At 35.5% G+C, this 24169-nt stretch overlaps 1 protein-coding gene across 7 annotated transcripts in view; it reads right to left on the bottom strand.

Moving 5' to 3' along the window:
* ATF6 (activating transcription factor 6) overlaps positions 1–24169 on the bottom strand; it is a 200981-nt gene that overhangs the window by 86796 nt on the left and 90016 nt on the right. For 4 of the 7 annotated variants that reach the window (XM_070266893.1, XM_023640315.2, XM_070266895.1 and 1 more), the window contains exons 14-15: positions 20525–20592; positions 15206–15320 (exon numbers count right to left, since the gene is read on the bottom strand). In XM_070266893.1, the coding sequence (XP_070122994.1) occupies positions 15206–15320; positions 20525–20592 (183 nt within the window). The remainder of the gene's footprint in view (positions 1–15205; positions 15321–20524; positions 20593–24169) is intronic. The other 3 variants (XM_070266896.1, XM_070266898.1, XM_070266897.1) reach the window with 1 other exon arrangement.

Raw genomic sequence — 24169 nt, 5'->3', positions numbered from 1 at the left:
ACCATGAGCTATGATGTAATAGTTTTAGGTATCGCAGAGCAGTCAGGTCTCAGCTGTTAAGTCTCCAGGAAGGCTTCTCTGCACAGGACTGTACTGTACTTAACAATTTGTCTTTCATTCTTTAGATAATATAAAACTCCCTGAGTGCAAGGGCTGTGTCTTATTAATCAACTGACCCCCATCTGGCATCTTCTTGCAGAGATTTCATTTATCTCATCCTGCAAATTGGCATCCCAACATGGCTTGATAATTCTACTGTTTCTCTGGTAGGCACACTATCCATTGGCTAAGACAACTATTTCATACCTGCTCCTCTCTCCTCAAATCCCTTATGCCTCCACCAGTATCCTCACTCTCAGCTGACATCACATTGTACTTCAGTGGGAAAACAGAAACCATCAGAGGTGTCTTATCTTCCTGAAACCAGATCTCCTACCTATGAACCCACCTTGCCTCTACCACAAGAGAAGAAAGGACCCACCTTCTAGCAAAGGGCAATCTTTCTACTCGTGATATGAATTCCACCCTTTTGCCCATTCTCAAGGACGTCATCACTTCTCCTTTAACATTCCTTTCTTCCTATCTACCGGTTTGTTCCTTAAAAAAATTTTAAATTATCATCTTGGGATTAAAAAAATAAAACGACCTTTTCTCTGATTCCCTTTTATAGGCAAAATTCTTAAAATAATTATGCTGTCCTCATTTCCTCACTGCCTAATCCTCCTTAATCTAACTCTCACTTCCCTTTCATCACTAAAGAGCTCTTGTCAAGGATACCAATGACTTTCATGTTGACACATCCAATGGATACTTCATCTTACCTGACCTCTCAGCAGTATTCAAGTCAACCACTCCTTCTCTCTTGAAAACATCTCCTCTCTTGGCTTTCTTGGCTTTCCTCCTGCTGTGCTGGTTGTTCCATTTCAGTTTCCTTTGCTGGTTTATCTTTCTCTAACAGAATCTCTAATTCATTCCTGAGCCCTCTTCTCCCTCTACATTCTCCCTAGATGATTCCATTACTCTCATGAATTTAAGTATCTCTAAGCTGACAATTCTTAAATTCGCTCAGACCTATCTTCCCACAGACATTTCAAATTTAAATGTGTTCAAAAGAACTCTTAACATTTATACCAAATACATTATCCTGCTTACCCCAAATCTTTTCCATCTTAGTAAATGGTAGCACTGCCCACTTAGTTACTTAAGCCAGAAATCTGGACATTTCGAATATATCTCCAATTCCCACTGAATCTATCTGCAAAACATATTTAGAACCCATTCATCACTCCACTGCCATCATCATATTGCCTGGACTACTGGAAAAGCCTTCTAATTAGTCTTTCTGCTTCTACCACGTCTCCCTCTAATCTACTGTCCAGAGAGCAACTAAAATCAGCCTAGAAACTAAATCATTCATGTCATTCAGTTGCTTAAATCCCTTCATTGGCCCTCAGAATAAAATCTAAACTCTTTACCATAGCTCATGAGTCCTTGTGTGATCTGGCCCTTTCCAGTCTCTGCAACCTCATTTTCATTACTCAGCTCCACCCCTCTATCCCATTCACGAAGTCTGCCACATTGGTTTTCTTTCAATATCTCAAATAAAGCTCTTTCCTGCCTTACTGCCTTCGTATATGCTCTTTTCTCTGCCCAGAATCCCCACCCTCACCTCCTGATGCCAGTTAAATGTTACCTCTCAGGGGAGTGTTCCTGATGATCCTATCTTAGTAGACCTCTCTGTTATTCTCTCTGAGCCCACTGTTTGTTTCTTCATGAAAGTTATTACATCTGTCAATTATTTTACAGATGCATCTGTTTAGTTTTTATGGTTTCTGGTCAGCACCACCAACTAAAATATAAGCTGCATGAGCACAAAGGTTGTATGTGTCTTATTTATCACTGGAATCCCTGTTCCTGGCATATCATCAGAATATTCATTAAATAGTTGCTGAAAAAATATTTGTTGAGTACATGAAAAAATAAATCTTAAGATATACAAGGCTTCCATGGCCTAGTAGCAGACAAATGGAGAAAGTTCTGAAAACATGTTATTACAGAGTTTAGTCATATGGGCAGACTTCACTACAGAAACTTTCTATCCAAATATAACATAGTACACTTTGTTGTTTTATTTTGCAACATAAAAATTTTTTGAAAATTTAAAAATTTTATCTAAAACTGTTATTCTTAAAGTTTACCATTTAAAAAATCAAATCCATAATATATTTTTCTTATATTAAAGGTTGAATCATTGGCTTAAAAATGAGAGATTAGGGGCTGGCTGGTGGCATAGTGGTTAAGTTTGCGTGCTCTGCTTCGGTGACCTGGAGTTTGCAGGTTCAGATCCAGGCCTGGACCTAAACACCACTCATCAAGCCATGCTGTGGTGACATCCCACATACAAAATAGAGGAAGAATGGCACAGCTGTTAGCTCAGGCATAATCCTTCTCAAGCAAAAAGAGGAAGATTGGCAACAGATGTTAGCTAAGGGCCAATCTTCCTCACCAAAAAAAAAAAAAAAGAGAGAGAGAGACAGAGAGAGAGAGATTAGAAGACTTGCTTCCTTAACCCACAACTATACTGTCTATGTCTAAGATGCTGAAAAAGATAAAACTGATATATTAGAGAATTCTGTGACACACGGAGAGGCAGAATCCACTCCAAAGAATTGGCTGAAACTGCTAATAAGAAATGATTATACGTTGAAAGCTATCTTTCTCTTGCATTATAGGTATTAACAATTTATTTTATTGCTTCTTATGCAACAAAACATTTCAAATACTAGCACGGTGTCAGTTAAGTTGTAATGTCATCCTGAGACCTATCATGTAGAGTTTAAAGAAGAAGGAATTAAATATTTTAAACATAGATGTGATGAGTTCTTTAAAAATTAAAATTTGTTGTTACAGCTTTTCATCCTAGAAATGAAAAGACTACTAAAATATCTTACAAGGTAGATTATAATTCATTGGCTGAAGAAGCATACAGAATAGCTGAGAGACTAATAAAGTCTTAGACAGTTGACCTTGCTCCACGCCTGCTGGATGAAAAGTCAGTAAAGGAAATCATGGCACTGCCACTTTCCAATCATACAGTAACTCATCAAATTAAAGATTTACTTGCAAAAATGAAGACTGAGTTAATATTTCCACTAAGAATTGTGCTTTTGTTTTACAAATGAGAATTTATAGACTCGATGTTTTGTTTATATTCATTTGGTATGAGCACCAAGTAAACAGCAACAAAGATCTTTTATGGGAACGCTTGGCAAGAAACACAAGCAGTACTAATATATTCAGTGTTGAATAACTTTTTTGAATCTCATCATTTATCCCGGAACAACCGTGTTGATATTTACACTGATGGTGCAAAAACAATTCTGGTGCCTTAGCAGGAATCAAGACAGCAGTATTAAACTGGATTAGAATTCACCGTATTATTCATCGCCCCACATTTGGATACATACACGTGCACACACACAAAATCAGCTTAATTTAAAGATATTCTTGATAAAGCAATAAAAATTATGAATCTTATTAAATCATGACCCTTGAGTAGACTTCTTTTTAATATTCTTTGTGACAAAATAGGAAACAGACATAAAGCACTTCTGCTGCATCCCAAAGTGCGCTGGTTGTCTAGAGGAAAACCACTTGTCTAATTGTTTGAGTTGTGAGCTGTACTAGCTTTTTTTAATGGAACATCAGTTTTACTTGACAGAATGTCTGACGGACACTAACTATAGTTATTTAGACTTGGGTATTTGATAGACATTTTCCTGAAAATGAATTAAGGGAACATGCCACTTCAAGGAAAACAGCTAACAATATTTTTGACAATGATAAAATTTGAGCCTTCAAGCGAAAACTAGAATTTTGGAGGACTTGCATCTGCTACCATGACCTTAACAGCTTCTTAAAAGGCTTTTCTGATACAATTTGTGGCAGTACTAAAGAAGGTGATGTTTTAATATTGTATAATAAAATGTGTCAATATTTGGAAGATCTGCATAAGCCAATGAGCCAATATTTTCCAAATGACCAATGTGTGATGTTACAAAATCAGGCATGGGTAAAAGATCCATTCAAGTGCAAAATAAACCAATGGATTTTAACATATCAGAGTACTAAAAGTTCATAGATTTGGCTTCTATATTGCAACTAACCTTTGTTTTTTTTTTGATGAAGATTAGCCCTGATCTAACTGCTGCCAATCCTCCTCTTTTTGCTGAGGAAGACTGGCCCTGAGCTAACATCCATGCCCATCTTCCTCTGCTTCTTTTTATATGTGGGACGCCTACCACAGCATGGCTTGCCAAGCGGTGCCATGTCCACACCCGGGATCCGAACCAGCGAACCCCAGGCTACCGAAGCAGAACGTGTGCACTTAAGCGTTGTGCCACCGGGCTGGCCCTGCAACTAACCTTTAAGAAACTATCTCTCGGTGAATTTTGGGGTAGCATCAAAGAAGAATACCCACAATTATCTGAAAAGGCTTTAAAAATATTCCTTCCTTATCCGACTACATATCTGGTACAATTTTCTTCATATATTTCAACCAAAAAGAAATGATTAATGCAGAGGCAGATATGAGAATCTAGCTGGCTTCTATTAAGCCAAATATTTAAAAGATTCATAAAAATATAAAACCATGCCACTCTTCTCACTAACATTTCTTTGTGTTTTGATAAATATAAAGGAGTTCTGAACTAAAAAGTCTGAAGCACTGATCTACATCAATCTAAGGAAATCCACTTTCTTCTTACTCAGGTGGGTCTTAGGCCTAATGGCAAAATAGGAGCCTGACAGGTACAGGGTCAAACATACAGCAGATTAGTGGATAAACATTTGATCAGATAAATGTCTGCCTGCATAGCTCTGAGTTGGATTTTCTTCATCCCAAAGTCAAGGAAAAACTATTTTTTGACCAAATATCATTCTCTTTAGTTCACACTGCTTGTACCTCCACCAGAATAGATATTCAAAAGCTGCTAATTCAAAGCACATTTTAGAGGGAGAATGCAACCAGTCTCTTTAAGGAACTTCAAAGTAAACATCTGATAGCCCCCTCCAAGGCAGACTCATTCTTACCAGAGTAAAAGTTATTGAATTTCTATTCAACAACAAATGAAATCAGAAGAGAAATAACTATAAAACTTAACTTAAAACTGAACAAGAGAAGTCTGTTTATTCTGTGTGATGTATTTTAGTTTTATTTTCAAGATTTATTTCTAGGGAATTATAATCAGTCACAGATGACTCTAAATAAATTATTCAACATAGGCTTGAAGATTTAACAATTTAAGTTGACAAGCTTTTCTTGAATACCTTCCATATTCAAAATAAACAGCACAGGGGATAAAATGCTAACATCCTCCCACCCGTCTAGGACACCAGAGACACACAGTGTAGATGGGCCTCTGTAAATATGGAGTTTATTCAGTCTGCAGCTTAAAATGACACCACAGTCTGTTTATCATCCTAATTGAAAAATAATCTTCTCTGTCCGTGTACTACCAAGATCACGGTTTTAACTCTGAAACACGGAGAAGATCTTAGCGGATGTATAGCTTCCTTCATGCAAAATAGTACCTAGCCTTTTAAAAATGCATTTGAATTCACTAATTCTGAAAGACTGACTTCTAGATTTACCATGAGACAGAGATGGCCCTGACAAAAATAGTCAAGAAGCAGATCTATTACAAATTCTCTATCACATTATGGTGATGGTATAAACAATTTTAAGAATATGATGTCAAATCGATGGATGTGGTATCCAGTTCATTTGTCCCTACATTCATTCATTCATGCATTCACACAATATTTACTGAATACCTGCTAAACACCTGGTATTATGCTGGATACTAGGAATAGGGTGATGACTAAAAAAGACATAGCTCTTGCCCTCAGGGTGCTTAAGGCTTAGCAGGGGAAAGAGACATTAAGTAAATAATCATATAATTATTTAGTTAGACGTGTACTATATTCCCAGCCTCAGCTCATTATCCATCCTGCTGGCTTCCAGTGTGATTCCCACGCTATGAATTGAAAAACTCCTCAAAGTCTAAGAATAGGTTCTTTATAGATTAGCATCAATGCCTTGAAATAAATATCACACAACTATTAACCTTAGCATTTTTCAGGAAAAATCAACTAAGTGTCAGTGTTCAGACTTGCTGATGGTGTCAAAGTTAAACAAATCACAGTCCAAAATGAACAAATCACCACATGTGGGAGAGGGGAGGAAATGACATGAGTGTTTCAGACCTTAATCCTGAGTCAGATCATAAATCATCAACTTTTCCTAACTGTAATAATTGCTTCCTCCATAATTAAGTTTCGTGACATCACCAAAAAGCTTGCACCAAATTTTGTTTAGACATAAAATGATTTAACAGCCTACTTTGCTAGTTTTCTGACTTTATACGAGGAAAAACTCCAAGAATATCCATGTATAAATTAAATTAGAAATAGTTCTATCAACTTTCGTATTTTTAAAACTCTTCACCATTATTAAAAAATAGCTCTTTATTTAAGATTTAGAAGACTTTTGATGTCTCAAAGAATACTTTAAATATGATTTCATTTTTAAAAAATCTGATTTTAATTCCATTCTCCTTTTTTTTTGGTAGTCCTACTGCAGACAAACAAAAATTGTTCTTCAACTTTCTCCATGTTCTGCTTTAAACAGAAACATTAATACAAATGAGGAACAAACACTGACTTGTTTATTTTCCTTTAAAACATCTGCCAAAAATAAAACATATAATCCATTCCTACATTTATATGTATATAAATTAACCACAATAGTCTCTATTTACCCTATACTTTACCTTTATATCTCTCCTATTCTTAAAACACACATACATGCACACACCCCCTCCGCTTAGTTCTGATCTCTTTAACCATATCTAAGGCTATCTCCTTCCCCTCAATGCCAAATTTACCAAACCTACCACTTTATTTCCTTCACATTCTTTCCTAACTACCTCTAGTCTGGATTCTGTTATGATTACTCTATCATAAGTGTAATCTCAAGTCACCAATGACTTCCATGTTTATACAAGCCAAATGGGTTTTTCTCATTTCTCATTCTCAGCAAGCTCTGTAATATCTGATACTGCTGACCACCTCCTTTTTGAACTCTTCTTCCTTGATGTCCATGTTTTAAAACAGAATAAACAAGTTGATTTTTTCCCTTCATGTGTAATATATTATTCCAATTCTCTTTAGATATCTCTAATCATTTCCTGTGTTTCCCTGCTAGCTCCTGTCCCTCCTACACTCTTACTGTAAGTAGCATGCGGCTTGGTTTTCCACAGGGCTTTGTCTTTGGTCTTGTTCTCTATGGAAAATGAACCTGAAGAAACTCAAAATATGTTGTGAACAGAGAGACCAATGGAATTAAATTCCAAGTTGAATATTTTGAAAGATAAAACATTTGGACATAAAAGTTCTAGAAAGGCAATATAAGGAAGTGATCATAAACACAGACTCTGGAGCCAGGCTTTCTAGGTTAAATTCTGGCTCTGCCACTTCTGAACTATATCACACTGGACAAATTAATTAACCTCTTCATGCCTCGGGTTCCCCATCTCTAAAATACGGATAATAATTGTACCTACCTCTCATAAGGATATTATGAGGATTAAAGATTGGCATATTGTATGCACCATAAAAGTGATTATTAAATAAATTACAAGACCACTAGCTATTAACAAATCAAACCCATTAATTTACGGGCCTACCTTATAACTTGACATTTTGCTGTTTTTGTCACAGTTATTTTTCAAAACCCTTAAAATATACTGACTCCACTAGACTGAATCACTTTAGTAACTTCCAAGAGTTTCAACACAATACTACAGATTTCTAAGAGGACAGTGTTCACACACACAAACACACACACCAACACACACACCTACATATACACACATACAGTTAGAAGAATGCTATAGATTTCTAGAGCTATAAGGAAAATGCAAATCTACTCTAACTTTATCATTTTACCACAAGGAAACTGAAGATAGAAGAGACCTGTGATTTGTCCAAAGTCACAGAGCAAATAGTGAGTGGCAGAATTTGCGCTAAAATGCAGGTCTCTAAAATCTGCATATATGAATTGTTTAAAAAACATTTTTCCCTCACATATTTGTGATGTGGAGAAACCGTCTTTCTTAGAATGCAGTTTTGCTTTCAGGAAATATTTTCTTCCCTCGTTACGAAAAATCTGAAATTTGATGAGTAGGAAACTCTCAAAACTTTAAGCTATCAATTATTAATCCCACCTTTCTTCAGGGTAACTTTAGAAGTCTTTCAGGAATGATTCTATGCTATAGTTAAATGTCCATCCACATCAAAATAGACTATATATTCTAAAAAATTTTCACTGTTATGCAAATTACAAAAGTAATTTTAAACATTCATTGAGAAAATTTTCCTCCTTTGTTTCTGTAAACCTCACCTCTAGTAATCTTTTGAATGGTAGGACATAAAAAACAAGGTTAAAGGGAACAAATAAAAAGCAGTTTGAGTAGGATTTGCTCTGCATGGTCTGCAGTGCATTGCAACAGACCTTGTACAAAGACAAAACAGAATGAGTAGGCATTATCCCTGCCCAGAGAAAGCATGAAACCTAAAATGGGAGGTAAAAAGAATACATACGAAAAACACATTATAAAATAAAGACTACTAAATAAAGCACACAAATAATGAACAGTTGGAAAACTGTCCCAACTCACATGGATTTGTCCACCAGCCTGAGAATCTTGAAGACTTCAAATTATTCTTGAGTTATAAATTCTTTGTGTCCATGGTTATTCTATATACAAGTCTAATTATAGAGGCTATTGAATAATCATTTTTCAAACATAAAAATAGTTAAAGTTTGCAAATGAAAAGTCTAAATAATAGAAATGTTTTTTTATGTTAGCTAGCAATCTGTTAGAGAGCCAAGGAAGAAATGACTAAATCCCCTAAAACCACACAACAGTAACTCATATTTAACAAGGAGCTCGAGATCAAAAGTTGCTGATCTCAAGAATCTGGCAGGCCGCATACAGAATCCATAATAAAATACATTTACACATGCACAAAAACCACTCTTCTCTATGAGAAGTTCTACTACCAATCGCTAAAACAGTGTCTATTTTGGCTAAACAACTTCCTTTTTAAGACATAGCAAAGATATTTTTTTCCCAATTGTTTTAAAAAAACCCCAGAAACTCTCAAAGCCTGTTTATTCTATTCCCTAGTTTGCAATCTGAAGCTATACTATAACCTTTCAGACCAATAGGTTATTCTTCATTATTGTGAAAGTGTAACCTAATAAAGTGCTTAATCTACAATCAACCAATTAACAAACAGAAAACAATTTAATTGTTATGCAATAACTCCAGCAAAACTGCCCAGATTTTGTAATGAAACATGGTTGGCCTTGAAGGAATAGAGTCATCTTGCTATTTACATATTCTGCAATATATCTAAAATGCAGCAGCAGAATGTAAAGAAAAAATCATTATATGAAACCAGAACACCTCAATTATCGCACTGGTTCTATCACTCACCATTTTTGGGTCTCTTAGACAAGCCACTTAACCTCTCTTTGCCTCAATTTTTTCAGCCGTAAATTAAGACTAAGAATACTTACTTTGTTATGTGTAAGGAACTAACATATAATATGATTATGTATATAAAAGAGTATGTATGTGACAGAGGTTTGTAAACTATAATGGTCGTACACATTAAAAGTGTCAGTATTTGTATATAAATGAAAGAGGAAATGGATATATAAAGAGAATGTTACTAATGTAATCATTAAGTAAATCTAGGTTAAGTGGATACTCAGACAATTCTATACCGTTTTTTATAACGTGCTTTAGACCTGAAAGAGAGTATATTTCAAACTAAGTTAAAAATTAATTAGATAAGAGCTTTCTAAAAGAAGGTTTTTTAACAAGTCTCTCTTCTGAGGTAAGACTTTTTTTTAACGCAAGTATCTTTCCAAACTCATTTATTCACATTTTTTTTTCCAGTCAGAGAAGAATTTGGCTAAAAGGCCATGAAAGCGGAGATAAGAAAATGGCCAAACTCCAAGATCCATGTGTATGCTCAAGTTGTGAAGTTCCAAAACAAAAGGAGCTGTCTTCTTTTACAGTAGACTATAAACTAACTTCCTCTGATTACTAAGGAAATTCCTCTTGCCTCTGAATATTTTATATAAAATTATATATACTAAACAGAAATTTCAAGAAATGAATAATATGCATTAAGAAAACACACCATTCTTCTAAGCATGTATTAGGAGTTAATCTAGGTATTAATTTAAGAAAGACCATTGCTATTTTGTGAAATTCTTTTTTGTAGCCTTCCATGGGAAACATTTTAAGCCAATAACATTACTAGTCAACTTTTCTGCACCAATTAGAGGCTTCCCTATGCTCTTCCAAAGTTTCTAGTTTCTAGCTCATGCTGCTGGAATCTCTACTAGACACCATCCCTTCTCCCAAAAAGAAAGAAGTGAGGTCTAACAAACAATTTTCTCCAAAACGTTTCCGCAAATATTAAAAAACTTTGAGGATGCGAGCACCTTGAAGTTCAACCTATTGACTTAAACATTTCACAGTCAAACATTTTACTCAGGAGATTTCTTTAGCTCTCAAGCTTAGATTCAGAGATAAGAACAAAGCTGATGCATCTCTGGCTAGTGCAACCATAAATGGACAAAAGAAAGGTCATCTCTAACTAAACTTTCTGCTGGAACTCAGCACTGCTTACGTTACTTCTTAGATCAGTAAAATAGATTCAAATTTCTTTAAGCAAAACAGATGCAAAAACACTCTTTAAATGATTATGAAATACAGCAAAGTTTCATCACTATGACTTCTCTTAGTGAACCACACCTAAAATTGTTCTGTTTAATAAGCACTGAGTGGCTGGCATTGTGCTGACTGTCAGGGGTGGTAATAAAAAAGCATATGACATTTCCTGCCTTTAAGAGGCGTATGATATAGATAAGAAGATAAGCCTTTTAGATCAAACAATTAGGGACCAGTACAAGAGAATTTTTTTTTAAAGCCAGGTTGTGTAGTGTATTAAACAGTTTATGAAGCTCTAAGGGCCCACCACCATCATCTTCTTAGAAGAGTGGCCCCAAGGCTGTTCCTTCTGCATAAAGTTGCTGGTTTACAAAGCAAGAGAATGCATTTAACGAAATCAACCCTATTTTCCTGGTTACTAATGAATGGACTGTGGATCATGAGCCAAGGTTATCATGGCGATTCTACATAAGAGATGGTAAATATATATATGTGTGTATATATATATATTTATATACACACATACACACAATCAGATCCTCTTTCTGTTTGGGGAATCTGAACGAGCAATGTGTGAAAAAGACTGAAGTGGAATTACTGGAGCTGCTGTTGAATGAGGAATGACAACGAGCCACTATGCCAATTCTCCATGAGGACTGGTGTACATTCCAGTCTATGGGGGACAAGCACAGAGGGACTACTTGGATGCTGGGCCAGTTTCCTGTGCTTCTTCAATTCCCATGTATCTTCTAACAAAACCCTATTACTTCAGTTTATTCTTAGAATCCATGACATACATATGATACTGTTAATAACTTTTTTTATCAGAGACCAAGAAGGGTGAAATACCCTAATACAGTTCTATATCTAGAATACATAAAGTACTTAGAAAGAGAGGGAAAGAGAAACATCTCTGAGGTAGGCATATAGCTACAGCTCAGGTTCTCCTTATGTAGGTTACATTCATCTATTTGAAACAGATGAAAAGACCATTTTAAGTGTCTGCCTTTGATTTGAGGGACAGGTACTGAAAACAGAAAATATAAAATAAATAAAAAGTGTTCTAAATATGGCATCTATCTCATTTGAAAAAGAAGTATCAAACAAGAGTGGAGATAACATGGTGAATTGACATTCATAGCCATCTGAATCAAAGAGAACCTGTTCTCAACAGGAAATTGCCCCAGGAAGATAAAAAAATTCCTTCCTTTAATTGTTAGTGGACAAGAGAGCAGCACCTAAGTATAGTATTTCAATGTTTATTGGAGTTAAAGATAAAGTAAATATCATTTTCCCACCTTTCTTCTCAATGTTATCTTTTCTCTTCCCTTTGGAATCACTTTATCTTACTTTACTTGAACTTTCCTGAGTATTTGTGTCTGTCTCATGCTTTTGAATTCATTTGGTTATATTGTTTAATCTGCCCCCTCCCTCCCTAAATAGACTATCATATGAAAGCATTAAGAAAAAACAAACATTAAACTTAATTGGATTCTTTAAATTAATCTATCAGTCATAGCACACTCAAAGTGACTTCGAAGTTTGAGAAGTTATTTACCACCACTCCCTGCTCCAAATCATACTAAAACAAGTCCAAGAGAGGAGAAAAAGACAAAATACTTATAGGGAAACAAGTTATGAATAGCTGGAACGAAACAGAGTAGAGGAGGTTACTGCGTTGGAGGCAAAAACTTAAAGCAAAGTCAAAAGAACAGGAAACGGTTTGAACCTTTGTCAGGACTACTGGGATCATAAGCATTCTTTCTGGCTGGTCTATAACAAGAACTCAGTAGTTATCCAAGAGTGAGTCTGCTTGGGAGAAAATCATTTCAGCAGCTCAACTATAATGAGATTTAAGTGTGAAGGACTATAGGGTGTGAGGGAATACAAGTTGGGCAGACAGTTGGTTTATTAAATAACAGTATATGAGACAGTCAAAAGCAACTTCTACTTTTTTAGATATTAAAGTATTTTGTTAAATACATGTCCAATTATAAAACAATATGACATTGCTTAGATTATCAATAACTATAAAATAAATTATAAAAATTTTATAATAATAAATTATATTTATATATTTTATATTATACATTATGAAATTTATATAATTATATATACAATTATAAAATAAAACAAAATACTTATTGCTCTGTATGTCTGGTTTATACTAGGCAAAACTTTGGGGCTTCAGAATCTCTGCATTTCTTAATTTCCAATGCAATCATACAGTATCAGTTACAATAGTTTCTATCAATGAAATTAAGAACCTAAGTGGGAGAAAAAGTCTACATCCTTCTGCACAAGAAATGATGCCACTCGCCTTTTTGATGAAACTGATAGAAGATTTTATATTGAAAAGTGGAAGAAAAAAACAAGATGAGGTCATTACTTCTTTCATTTTCATTTTAGTAAGAATAAAAAGAACAATCCAAGCTTTAAGAACCAAATTCCTGTCCCATGACACAGTTTACAGTCACCATGAGAAAATTAACCTCCGTATCCCTACTGTTAAAACAAAACAAGCAAGAAAAAATGACTACTGTCATCTAATTAAGATCAGATTTATCCTAACTTTATCTTGATATAGAACACCAAAATGTGATAAATCAGTAATTAGGAAGTGAAAAATCCAAAGAGAAAGTGAGAGAGAGTCCTAGCAGTTTTCCTGAACACGAAAAAGACTGTTTTTTCTAGAACATGAAAGGATTGGGTGGGGCGGGAATCAATAATTTTCCACCAGTACTTTTCAACACAAACTAATGAGAAATAGCTTTGACAAAAGCAAGAAACATAATGCATATAATAAAAAAAAGGATACCATTCATCTTCCGTTGTAAAAATACAGTCCCTTTAAAGCTAGGATTATTTTTTCTGTAACAAATATTTGTTCTCTTCCCTACAAAAACATTACTAACCATAACCTCAATCTCTGGCTTGACAAGTGCTACTTCTAATATATACTATGCCATTTTGATCAAACAACAGAGAAATTATCCTGAACCTAAGAAAAAGTATTCAGCTACTTCAGTGTTAAAAACATTCTTCTGTGATAACTTCCATAACACATACTTCAACACATTCGTTTTAACATCCATCAAGTCTCTTCTTTGTAGTGTTGAATTCCATTTTTAAAAGTTTATATATTTTTTTTCCACTTTAAACATGATTGTGTCAACACTAAAGCAAATACTTAGTTCTCATCAGCCAATACAGTTGGAGCCTTGCTGAAACCTTGTTCTCAGCTGCCCCCTTGCTGCTGAAAATGAACTCTGAAGCTAGTGCAGTACAGAAATATACCAATTACGTCTGAGAGAATAAGCTGAGCACAGGGAATTTTGTGAAAAGGCAGAAATCATGAGATACCATTGCTAAAGTAGCCCAAATATCCTAGCATACTTGATTAATAACTAAAAATATCTGAAACGCTTGATTTCCCTAATTCTCAAGTGTCAAAGTTCTCAGGTCCTAAGATTCTGAGCTGCTAGATATTTATACCTCAGGAAAAGAATTAAGTTAACTGAGAATTTCAGTGATAGTGAGCAGTGACAATAATCAGAGAATGAATTGTCTACTGTTAGCACATGCTTATTTCTAACCATGCCCCTCTTCCTGAAAAAAAAGAAAAAACAAAAACCAAGGGTACAAACCACCAAGGAATTTTAACTCATTCATGCGCTCCTGATTTAACATACAGCACTCAGACAGAGATATTCATATGGCAACCCTATGAAGAACATATTTTTATTATAGAAAAAATAGATGGAATGTAAATAGCTGTGCATTTTTTCCACTTCATCGAACATCTATAACATTCAAAAGTGCTTGTATAAACACTTACTTTTGCATAAGTTGACTAATTATCTAACATATTCTTCACCAACAGGAGTAAACGTTTGATGAAGGAAAAAGAAAAGAGGAATAGAGTGCTTCAGAAACATACCACAATTAATTATACCACAAACATTCCACAATTAACATATTAATCAGCCCATGATTCATCTTAAACCAAAATCTGGGAAGTCTATTTCTCAATAACCAAATGGGAATAACACCACAAAGCCTAAACAGAAATTTTAATGTGTTTACTTTTCCTTTGGTTGTAAATAAACAGTATGGCTATGGGGGGACAAAGAATGAAAATCAATAAGCAGTTTATATTTTCTAAATATAAAATCATTGCCTGAGATCAATTCCAAGTTCCTCTTCATAATGCTGAACAGCTCAAAGTCAAGCAGGAATGCATTATAGTACCTAAATTGTTCTACCCATATAATTTATTTTATATTACTTCCCATCCCCACATCTTTTTAACTTTCACAGGATCCAGTCCAAAGCCTTGTACATAGTAGATACTCAAAAATATTTCCTTTATTTCAAAATGAACTTACCCTTCGAAATGACACAACATAAAATGTGTCTCCCCTTCTGCGGATGGCTTCAAAGAAGTCTTGATAACTTCTGGGTGAAGCATAATACACTTGTAGCTCACTCCCTGAGTTCCTGCTGAAGTAAGAAAAAGGCAAAATGTTGTTAAACTAATAAATTTCTTATCCTCTCAAAAATACTTTCCATTCTAAGGCTATATCCAAATTATAAGAATCTCTCTCAACCAACATATTAGTGGCGTTTTGGCAGTAATTTTTATACAGTTACGTGTTGCTTAATGAAGGGGATACATTCTAAGGCCATTCTGTCATTGTGCGCACATGACAGAGTGTACTTACATAAATCTAGATGGTACAGCCTACTACAGACCTGGGGCATGCGGTATAGCCTCTCCAGCCCAGGCTACAAACCTGTACAACATGTTACTGTACTGAATACTGTAGGTAATTCTAACACAATGGTAAGTATTTGTGTCTCTAAACATAGAAGAGATACAGTAAAAATATGGTATAAAAGATAAAAAATGGTACACCTGTATAGAGCACTTAGCATGAATGAAGCCTGGAGGACTGAAGTTGCTCTGGGTGAATCAATGGGTGAGTGGTGAGCGAATGTGACGGCCTAGGACATTACTGTATACTACCACAGACTTTATAAACACTGTACACTTAAGCTACAATAAATTTATAAAAAAAATTTTTCTTTCTTTAATAATATATTAACCTTACTCTAACATTTTTACTTAAAAAACTTTTTAATTTTTTTTAACTTTTTGACTCTTTTGTAATAACAGCTTAAAACACAAACACATTGTACAGCTATACAAAAATATTTTCTTTCCTTATATCCTTACTCTATAAGCTGTTTTCTATTTTTTTAAGTTTTTTTTTTTCTTTTTAAACACCAAGACGCAAACACACACATCAGCCTAGACCTACACAGATCATCAATATCACTGGCATCCACCTCCACATCTTGTCCCATTGGAAGGTCTTCAGGGGTAATAACACGCATGGAGCTGTCATCTCCTGTGGTAACAATGCTTCTTCTGGAACACCTCCTGAAGGACCTGTCTGAGGCTCTTCTTGAGGTGTCACTCTTTTCAGAAATATGTCCATTGTGGTTTGCTTGGTTTGTTTCTTTTTCTCATCACAGATTTGCTTGTAAGCAGATAATGCATCAGATGCCATTCATATACTCCTTGGTGACATCACCCAAAATCCAAGCAAGTTTCTTGATGCAGTCGTAGATGTTGTAATCCTTCCACAATTTCATCAGTGTCTTCCTCAGTTTCAACAACAGCCTTCTCAAGTAGTAAGCCTTAAAAGCTGCTATAACTCCCTGACCATTGGTTGGATCAAAGTGGTGGTGTTTGGAGGGAGAAACAACACTTTGATATTGGGATGAAGATCACCAATAAAAGGAGGATGTTCAGGAGCATTATAAACAATAAGCAAAATCTTGAAAGTTATGTTATTCTTCAAACAGTACTAGTCCATTTTGCTGTCAAAGCAATTCAGGAGGGCACCTGGGAAGAGGAGCTGGGTAATCCATGACTTTTTATTGCTCCTCTAATATGTTGGCAGTGTGTGCTTATTGATATGCTTGAAGGTCCTAGTGCTCTCACTGTGCCAGATCACAAAGGGTTTCAATTTGTAGCCTGCAGCATTGCCCCCAACCAAGACTGTTATCCTGTCCTTAAAAGCCTTGAAACCTGGCATTGATTTGGCCTCCTTATGGAAGAAAGTCCTTTCAGGCATCCATTTCCAGAATAGGGAGGTTTCATCCATACTGGATATTTGCTCTGGCAGGTAATCCTCCTCCACAATCAGTTTATCTGGAGTTTCTAAAAATTCTGCAGCTGCCATCACATCAGCATTCGCGACTCACCCCTTGCTTTCCCATAACGTAATGAACGATTCTTAAATCATTTAAACCACCCAGAGCTAGCAGTAAACTCAACATCGTAGTCAGGTCCAGCTTTTTCTTTCAACACTGTAAACAAACTTTTTGCGTTGGCCACGACTGTCGTGATGCTGAGAGGGATATGCTTCTGTGTCTGGTCTCCAATCCAGATCATTAGAAGTTTCTCCACATCTGATAGGCCCTTCTCGAATTTTTGTTAGTCTCACTGCCTTCAATGAAGCAGATCCTTTAACAGCTTCTGTCACTTTGTTCTTCTTCTTCAAGATAATAGCTATAGTAGAATCCGACATGCCTGACTGATGAGCAATAACCATCACTGATTTTCCACCTTTGTAGTCCTTAATCACTTTCAATTTCGTTTCCGGGTTAATCACTCAAAGTGGTCTCTTACTGACAACATTAGCAGTGGATTTTGCATGCTTAGGGGCCATGATGAACAAAACAACGAGAATAAATCAAGAACAAGAGAAGATGATGCAATTAAGAGACATGGTAAACATGAGACGTATGAGGCTGCTGTCGGTGTGACATGGCATATTGTTTCACAGTAAACTATTTTTTTAGAAAGTGTACACTCTAAAATAATGATAAAAAGTATAGTAAACACATAAACCAGAAACATATCACTTATTATCATTGTCAAATATTATGTACTGTACATAATTGTATGTGCTATACTTTTATACAACTGGCAGTGCATTAGGTTTGTTTACACCAGCATCACCACAAACACGTGAGTAATGCATTGTGCTACAATGTTACGATGGCTACCACGTCACTAGGTGATAGAAATTTTTCACTCCATTATAATCTTCTAGGACCACAGTTGTATATGCAGTCTGTCATTGACTGAAGTGTCACTATGTGGTGCATGACTATAATAACATTTTGAAAAGCCCAAGGTCAGGATATTTGTAAGATCCAATTCACTACAGCTAAAACTTCATTTCTGAATCAAGGCTCTAAAATGGACCAGTCAAGTGTATTGCAAAGCATGTAAAAATAATAAAAGTATCAGAAAATAGACTTCTGCATTGGTTTGTATGATTTTAAAATTTGGGGTAACAAAATTTAAGCCTAAGGTAAAGTTACTTTTCACCCCTCCGTCAAATCTGTCAAGGCACACTTGCCTATGAGTGTGTGTGAAAGGTGGAAAGAGTTTAGGATTTGGAAACAAGTGGACCTGCTTTGAATTCCTGCTTCACACTTCAAGTGGGTATAAGTGGGGGAATCAACCTTTGAGCAACCTCACTTTCCTCATCAGTAAAATGAAGATAATTATATAAACCTTGCAGGATCATTACTGGGCTCAGAGATGTTATATGTGTAAAGTACCAAGCATGGGTCCTGTTCCATAGGAGTCACTCAACAATTGCTAGCTATGGATATTAAAAGTACTATGTCAGTGCCTTTATAAAATTATACCTTAAATTACAGTATCTCAAACCACATCATATCTCAAAAGATACACTCAAATGATATTAATATAGTTCTTAATAATATTTTCAGTCTTTCACTGTTTAGCACAATAAGCTAACACTCCAAAGTTAAAGGAGAGTTAAAGAAATAATGTTTCATTTTTCTCCAAAAAAGAAAACACATGTGTTTTCTTTCTTATATTGTTCTTCTTTTATGTTTTCAATCAAACTTTATTAACTTAAGAGGAAAGAAAGGGTGACTTAAAAGGAAATAACAAATGAGTCATAAGAACTTCCTTTGAAATAAGTCCATTTGCTCACTAGGCCACTTCTGACAATAATATTTTGAATGTGCAGTCAGTTCTTATCATTCATGGTAGTCATGTTGTATAAAGGCAGTATGAACACTGAATTAGCAAATACTGAGGCATTCTCCTAAGGGAAATACAGGGTGAGGTTCCTACGAACCCCGAGTTACAGCATTTTAGTCAAGCGATCAATATATAACCTTGTTTCACGTGTTTCTGTTTAAAGAGACTTTCTTTAACATATATTGTTCATTCACTAACATTGAACTCACAGTCAACATCATCATAACTCATGCCTGAATGAAGCTTATCTAACATGTATCTTCTCCATATGGCACAATACCGTCTTCTGTGCTTATGAACACTAGGCAGCACCTTCAGTACTAGGCTTAGGGGCCATTTTACACAGTGAAATCACCAACAAAAAGCACAAAAATGTGAAACACGGCACTAAACAGACCTTGAAAAGGACGCTTGTTTACAGCACAAGAGCCAAAAACAGGAAGGCAGAGGGTTGCCTTGTTAAACCTTACCTGGGAATGTCTACACGTTTGCAAATGACCGCGAACGTGTTTCAAGTATTGATTTTAGAGTTACAAACAAATTTTAGTGAGTAGGCGGATACACAAATACAGAATACCTGAATAATGAGCTTAATGACAGGGATACATTCTGAAAAATGTGTCGTTAGGTTCTTTCGTCATTGTACAAACATCATAGCATATACTTACACAAACCTACATGGCATAGCCTACTACACACCTAGGCTATGTGGTACTAATCTTATGGGACCACCACTGTATATGTGGTCCATCATTGACTGAAACATTGTCATGCAGCACATAACCATATATTATCTAATTTAATCACTATATCAACTCTGTGTAGCCGGAATTCTGTAGATAAGCAAACGTTAAGTTAACCTGCTTTAATCCACAGAGCAAGTAAGTGGCAGAGTTCTGATCTGAATTCTGCCCAACTCTAAAGCTAGCATCTTAACCATGCCACTACATTGCCTCCCATATTACTGTTCCTTTTAGTTAGATATGTCTTGTTCAACATATTTAAACCTCCACGTACAGCATTCCTTTTGGAATCTTTCAAAATCTTAAGCAGAATTGTGTAGTGAAAAATGCATTTTACGTCAAATAGCTAGGATCTGAATTGTGATTCTGCCACTTACTGGTTCTATGATTCTAAAACTTGGAAAAAATAAGCGACTCGCCCAGTTTTTCTATATATAAAACAGGGACCATGGTCTCTAGACTTCAAGCTATTATATGGATTTAAAGATAAAATGCATGTAAAGCACTCAGCAGGACACCTTCGCCAGAGCAGATACTCATAAAATAATATTCCCTTCCCCTTGGCTCATGGAAAAGATGCCAATCAAGGACAGGAAAACTATGTGCACTTAAAATTTACAGCAAAATTATGACTGAACAGCATTCCAGTGAAAACTGTATTTAAGGGACACAGATGGGGAGAGTTAACCTTTTGAAATTATCTGGGTTTACTCTGAGTGCTCAGAAGCAGTATATGTTATATGGACTAATACAAAAATCACAGATGAGAACAAGTTTAAGATGTAAAGGAAGTGTGCATTTCAACTTTACTAAAATACTAGGTATTTAAAATTCCTTAGCCAAGAGCTTCCACACTTTCTTACCTGATACTGGTGGTTTCTGTGTATTGAACAGCCATGAGCTGAGAATTTGAGCCCTGTTCTAGTGCACCCTGGAAAAAAAAAATGACTTAATGCCATATAATGAAATTACATGAAGACTTCTTATATAGACTCATTCTACATTTACATTTACTAAACTCTCATTAAAGACTCATGTTGTTTTTCTTTATGAATATTCTGACATATTAAGTTCACATAACTAAATGCCAACATAGAAATGAGAACTCTATTGCTCACATTCTGGGCTGGGAGATGTGTCTTATGGAGATTAAGACATTTAAGGCACTTCCCATAAAGTTTAAAGAATAGCCCAAAAGCTTGGTCCAAGTACCATAAGTTTTATGATCAAGCCATGCAAGTATTATTACTCAACATATAGCAACTTACATTTGTCTAAAATAATTATTTTCCCAATGAAAAGTTCCTAAAGTAAAATAATGAAACTAGATCCTATTGTTTACTAAGTTAAACACAAAGATCTTCAAGCCTAAATATACTTATGAACTAAGCTATCATTAAAGAGAGCTCACTGATGACTTTTTTAGCCAGAGAACAGTCCAATCTGGAACCATCAGTGGCTCACATATGCTACTCTGGAAACCTGTCTTCCACATAGCATCTGCTTTACACTATGCCTTCTTATATTCCCTGGCAGTTTTGTAAGCTCATCTTCAGAAGAGTTTCGAAGGGTATTAGAGTTCAAGGGCACACTACCAACTATTACATTAAGAAGTGACCTTACTACTACCCTGTCAAATAGTGGCTGAAGTAACTGTTTAATCATAAGACTACTGGCATTTGTTCATTACTGTATCCATCCATCCATCCTTCAGCAATCAAACTTTTACAGAGCACCCACTACATGGACCAGGGCTACAAATTTAATAGTTGACTTCTGCCCTCAAGAAGCTTGCAGTTTACAATGTGATCAATGCTAAAACAGAAGAATATACAAAGGGTTAGAGGAAAAAAGAAAAGGTAACGACTTTGTTTGGTGGATGGAACCAATATGCAGGGATGAATGTAGGGCTTCCAATTTCTGGCTCTGTGACAAGTCAGAGGTCCTATTTTACGAAAATCTCATTAGGTCTTGCATATAGTGGATGTTCAGTAACTGTTCATTAAACAAAAACGAGGAATGCACCAATAAAATGAAAAAAAAAGAGAAACAAATACTTTTAAATAATAAAATCCTATACTTATTGACACGCTTATCAAGTAACTAGTAAATAAAGCCAAAATTAAATTACGGTTAGTTGATAAATAAAAGATTTAAAATGAACAGACTAAATACCTAATGAATTTTAAATGATTTTGCTACTTTGGCACATATAAAATTAACACAGAAGTCTGAAAGAAGCCAGACTTCTTTCCCTAGACTCAGAAATGAGTGGGTAGGCTTTAAGGAAAACTGAGTTACAGAGACATTAGGCAAATAGGGCCGTTTACCTAAGATTTACATCAATTAGCAAAGGAATCTCTGAAAAATTGGCCATGAGCTTCGGCATTCTTAGCTATGTGGATTTAGCAAAAGGTCATAATCAGCAAAAATGTGAGGCAGACATTTATACAGAAATGAGAACGATGTTAAAATTCCAAGTATGTTGTAGATTTGTCTATTTTCCCCTTAGTTCTGTAAAGTAAAATAGTGAAATAAAGATACTAAAAGTGGGGGGGACATTTATGGGGCATTTATTTTTACCCAGACATTTACCCATTCTGGTGCTTTCCTTCCTGCTAATCTAGGGTTCTATCTGATATCATTTCCCTTAGTCTAAAAAACTTCTTTTAGTATTTCTCACAGTGCAGATCTTGGAGCAATAAATTATCTCAGTTTTTGTCTGTCTAAAAAATGTCTTTATTTTGTCTTCATTTTGAAAGCTATTTTCACTAATTTGCCCCTTTACCTTTTCTAATAACTCAGTCTAGGAAGAGGGTTGAACTATGAAATGGGACAAACCAAATCAAGGAGACAATAATGCTTAGAGATGGCAGAAATTTCAAAGAAATGTCAATTCATCAAAATTACAGAATATCTTATTAGACGATTGAGTCCTTTTAGCATCTGAAGGAGGTGACTGTGAGAAAAAGGAAGGTTGAAAGGAGGAAACAAGACGAAGCAGGGCAGCTCCAGGCTCTCTGCACCGAGAAAGAGAACCAGAGGAATTCTTTATATGCTTTGGTATTGACAACAGCATAAGCAGAATGATCCTTCTTCCTCTGACTGATCCTTCCTCTGACTGAAAAGAAACTTCTTTTACCCTTGATAAATACAAATTCATCCCTGTCATTCCTTTTTCTGAAATAGCTAAGAGTCTCAGATTTCTGACCACTATCTAAGCTTCCTATGGAAAGAAATGCACCCAAGATAGAAGAGAAAGAGATAAGACTTTAGATTAAACTACAAATCTCTTCCAAATGTTAAAAGGCTACGAAATTACAATAAAGTTATTTTCCTTGCATTAAAATTCCTTAAAGGGGTACCAAGTGCCCCTTACACAGTAAACTCTCTATTCATTTATGTAATGAACAGGAAAGAATAACATGAAAAATTGTATCAAAAGATAAGGCAAAAAAACTCATTTAGGCCAAGAATTTTAACCTAATTTTTCATAATGCCCATTATACCAGCTGTGTGGAATAATCTACTGCCAGTTATCCATTTCTTCCCTCTTCCTGCTCTTCCCCTGTATAGCAAGGAATGGAAGCCTGAAAACTATATTACCCAAACTTTTTTGCCACTAGGTTTTGGGATATAATTTAGGTTCTGCCAATAAGATACACTTGCACCAGATTTGGAAAGCAGAAGGAAAATAGAGTCCATTTTTCCTCTGACCATGGTGGCAGCCAATATGTAGGCTTTGGCAGACGTGGGTTTTTACAGTACCAGATTGTACTCTAATGCCAGTAAGAAGCTTTGAGACTCTGAGGTACCTGCGACATTGGTAATGACTGCCTATAGCCAACAGAAGTACTAACAACCAATCAAGGTGCCATAATATGTGAAGAAAAGGTGTTGGAGAGGCCCACATAGGCACATACGGGATAATCATGAAATCTCAGAATGTCAGAGCTTGAGCTCATCTAGACTAACCCTCATTATTTATGGAATGAAAACAGTTCCATAATGGTTAAAAGTCCACGTTTCTCAATATCCTTTTAATGTACTTCTAAACATATCACATACTGCTTCCAGTTAGTCTCCAAATAATCAAATAGCTAAAGGTGGTTCCATTAGCATATAAACACATAAACCTGGTGAAATATATCCCATCTAAAAATAAAACCTCTTACTTGATTCTTATAGCTATTCCATTTCTCTGTTCCCATTAATGGGGAATCATCCCAAAATAATTTTCTCTACTTCCTCATTTATTATTACTTCCCGAATCCACATACTTTCGTCATCACCACTCCAATGAATGACTTTTGTCAAGGTCACTAACAAATTTTAATAATCAAATCCAGTGGCAATTTCTCATCTTCATCTTAATCAATATCTCTCAGCCTCTGTAACAGTTGTTCACATCCCCTTCTTAAAAAACTTTCTTCACTTGGGTTTTGGGACACTACTATCCTACATTTTCTCCTATCCTACTCAAGCCACTCTCCTAACCACTCTTCTTC

Source organism: Equus caballus, chromosome 5 (genome assembly GCF_041296265.1).
Source record: "Equus caballus isolate H_3958 breed thoroughbred chromosome 5, TB-T2T, whole genome shotgun sequence".
NCBI lineage: Eukaryota > Metazoa > Chordata > Mammalia > Perissodactyla > Equidae > Equus > Equus caballus.
Note: the sequence above shows the minus strand (reverse complement) of the source record. Positions and strands in the feature narration are given on the sequence as shown.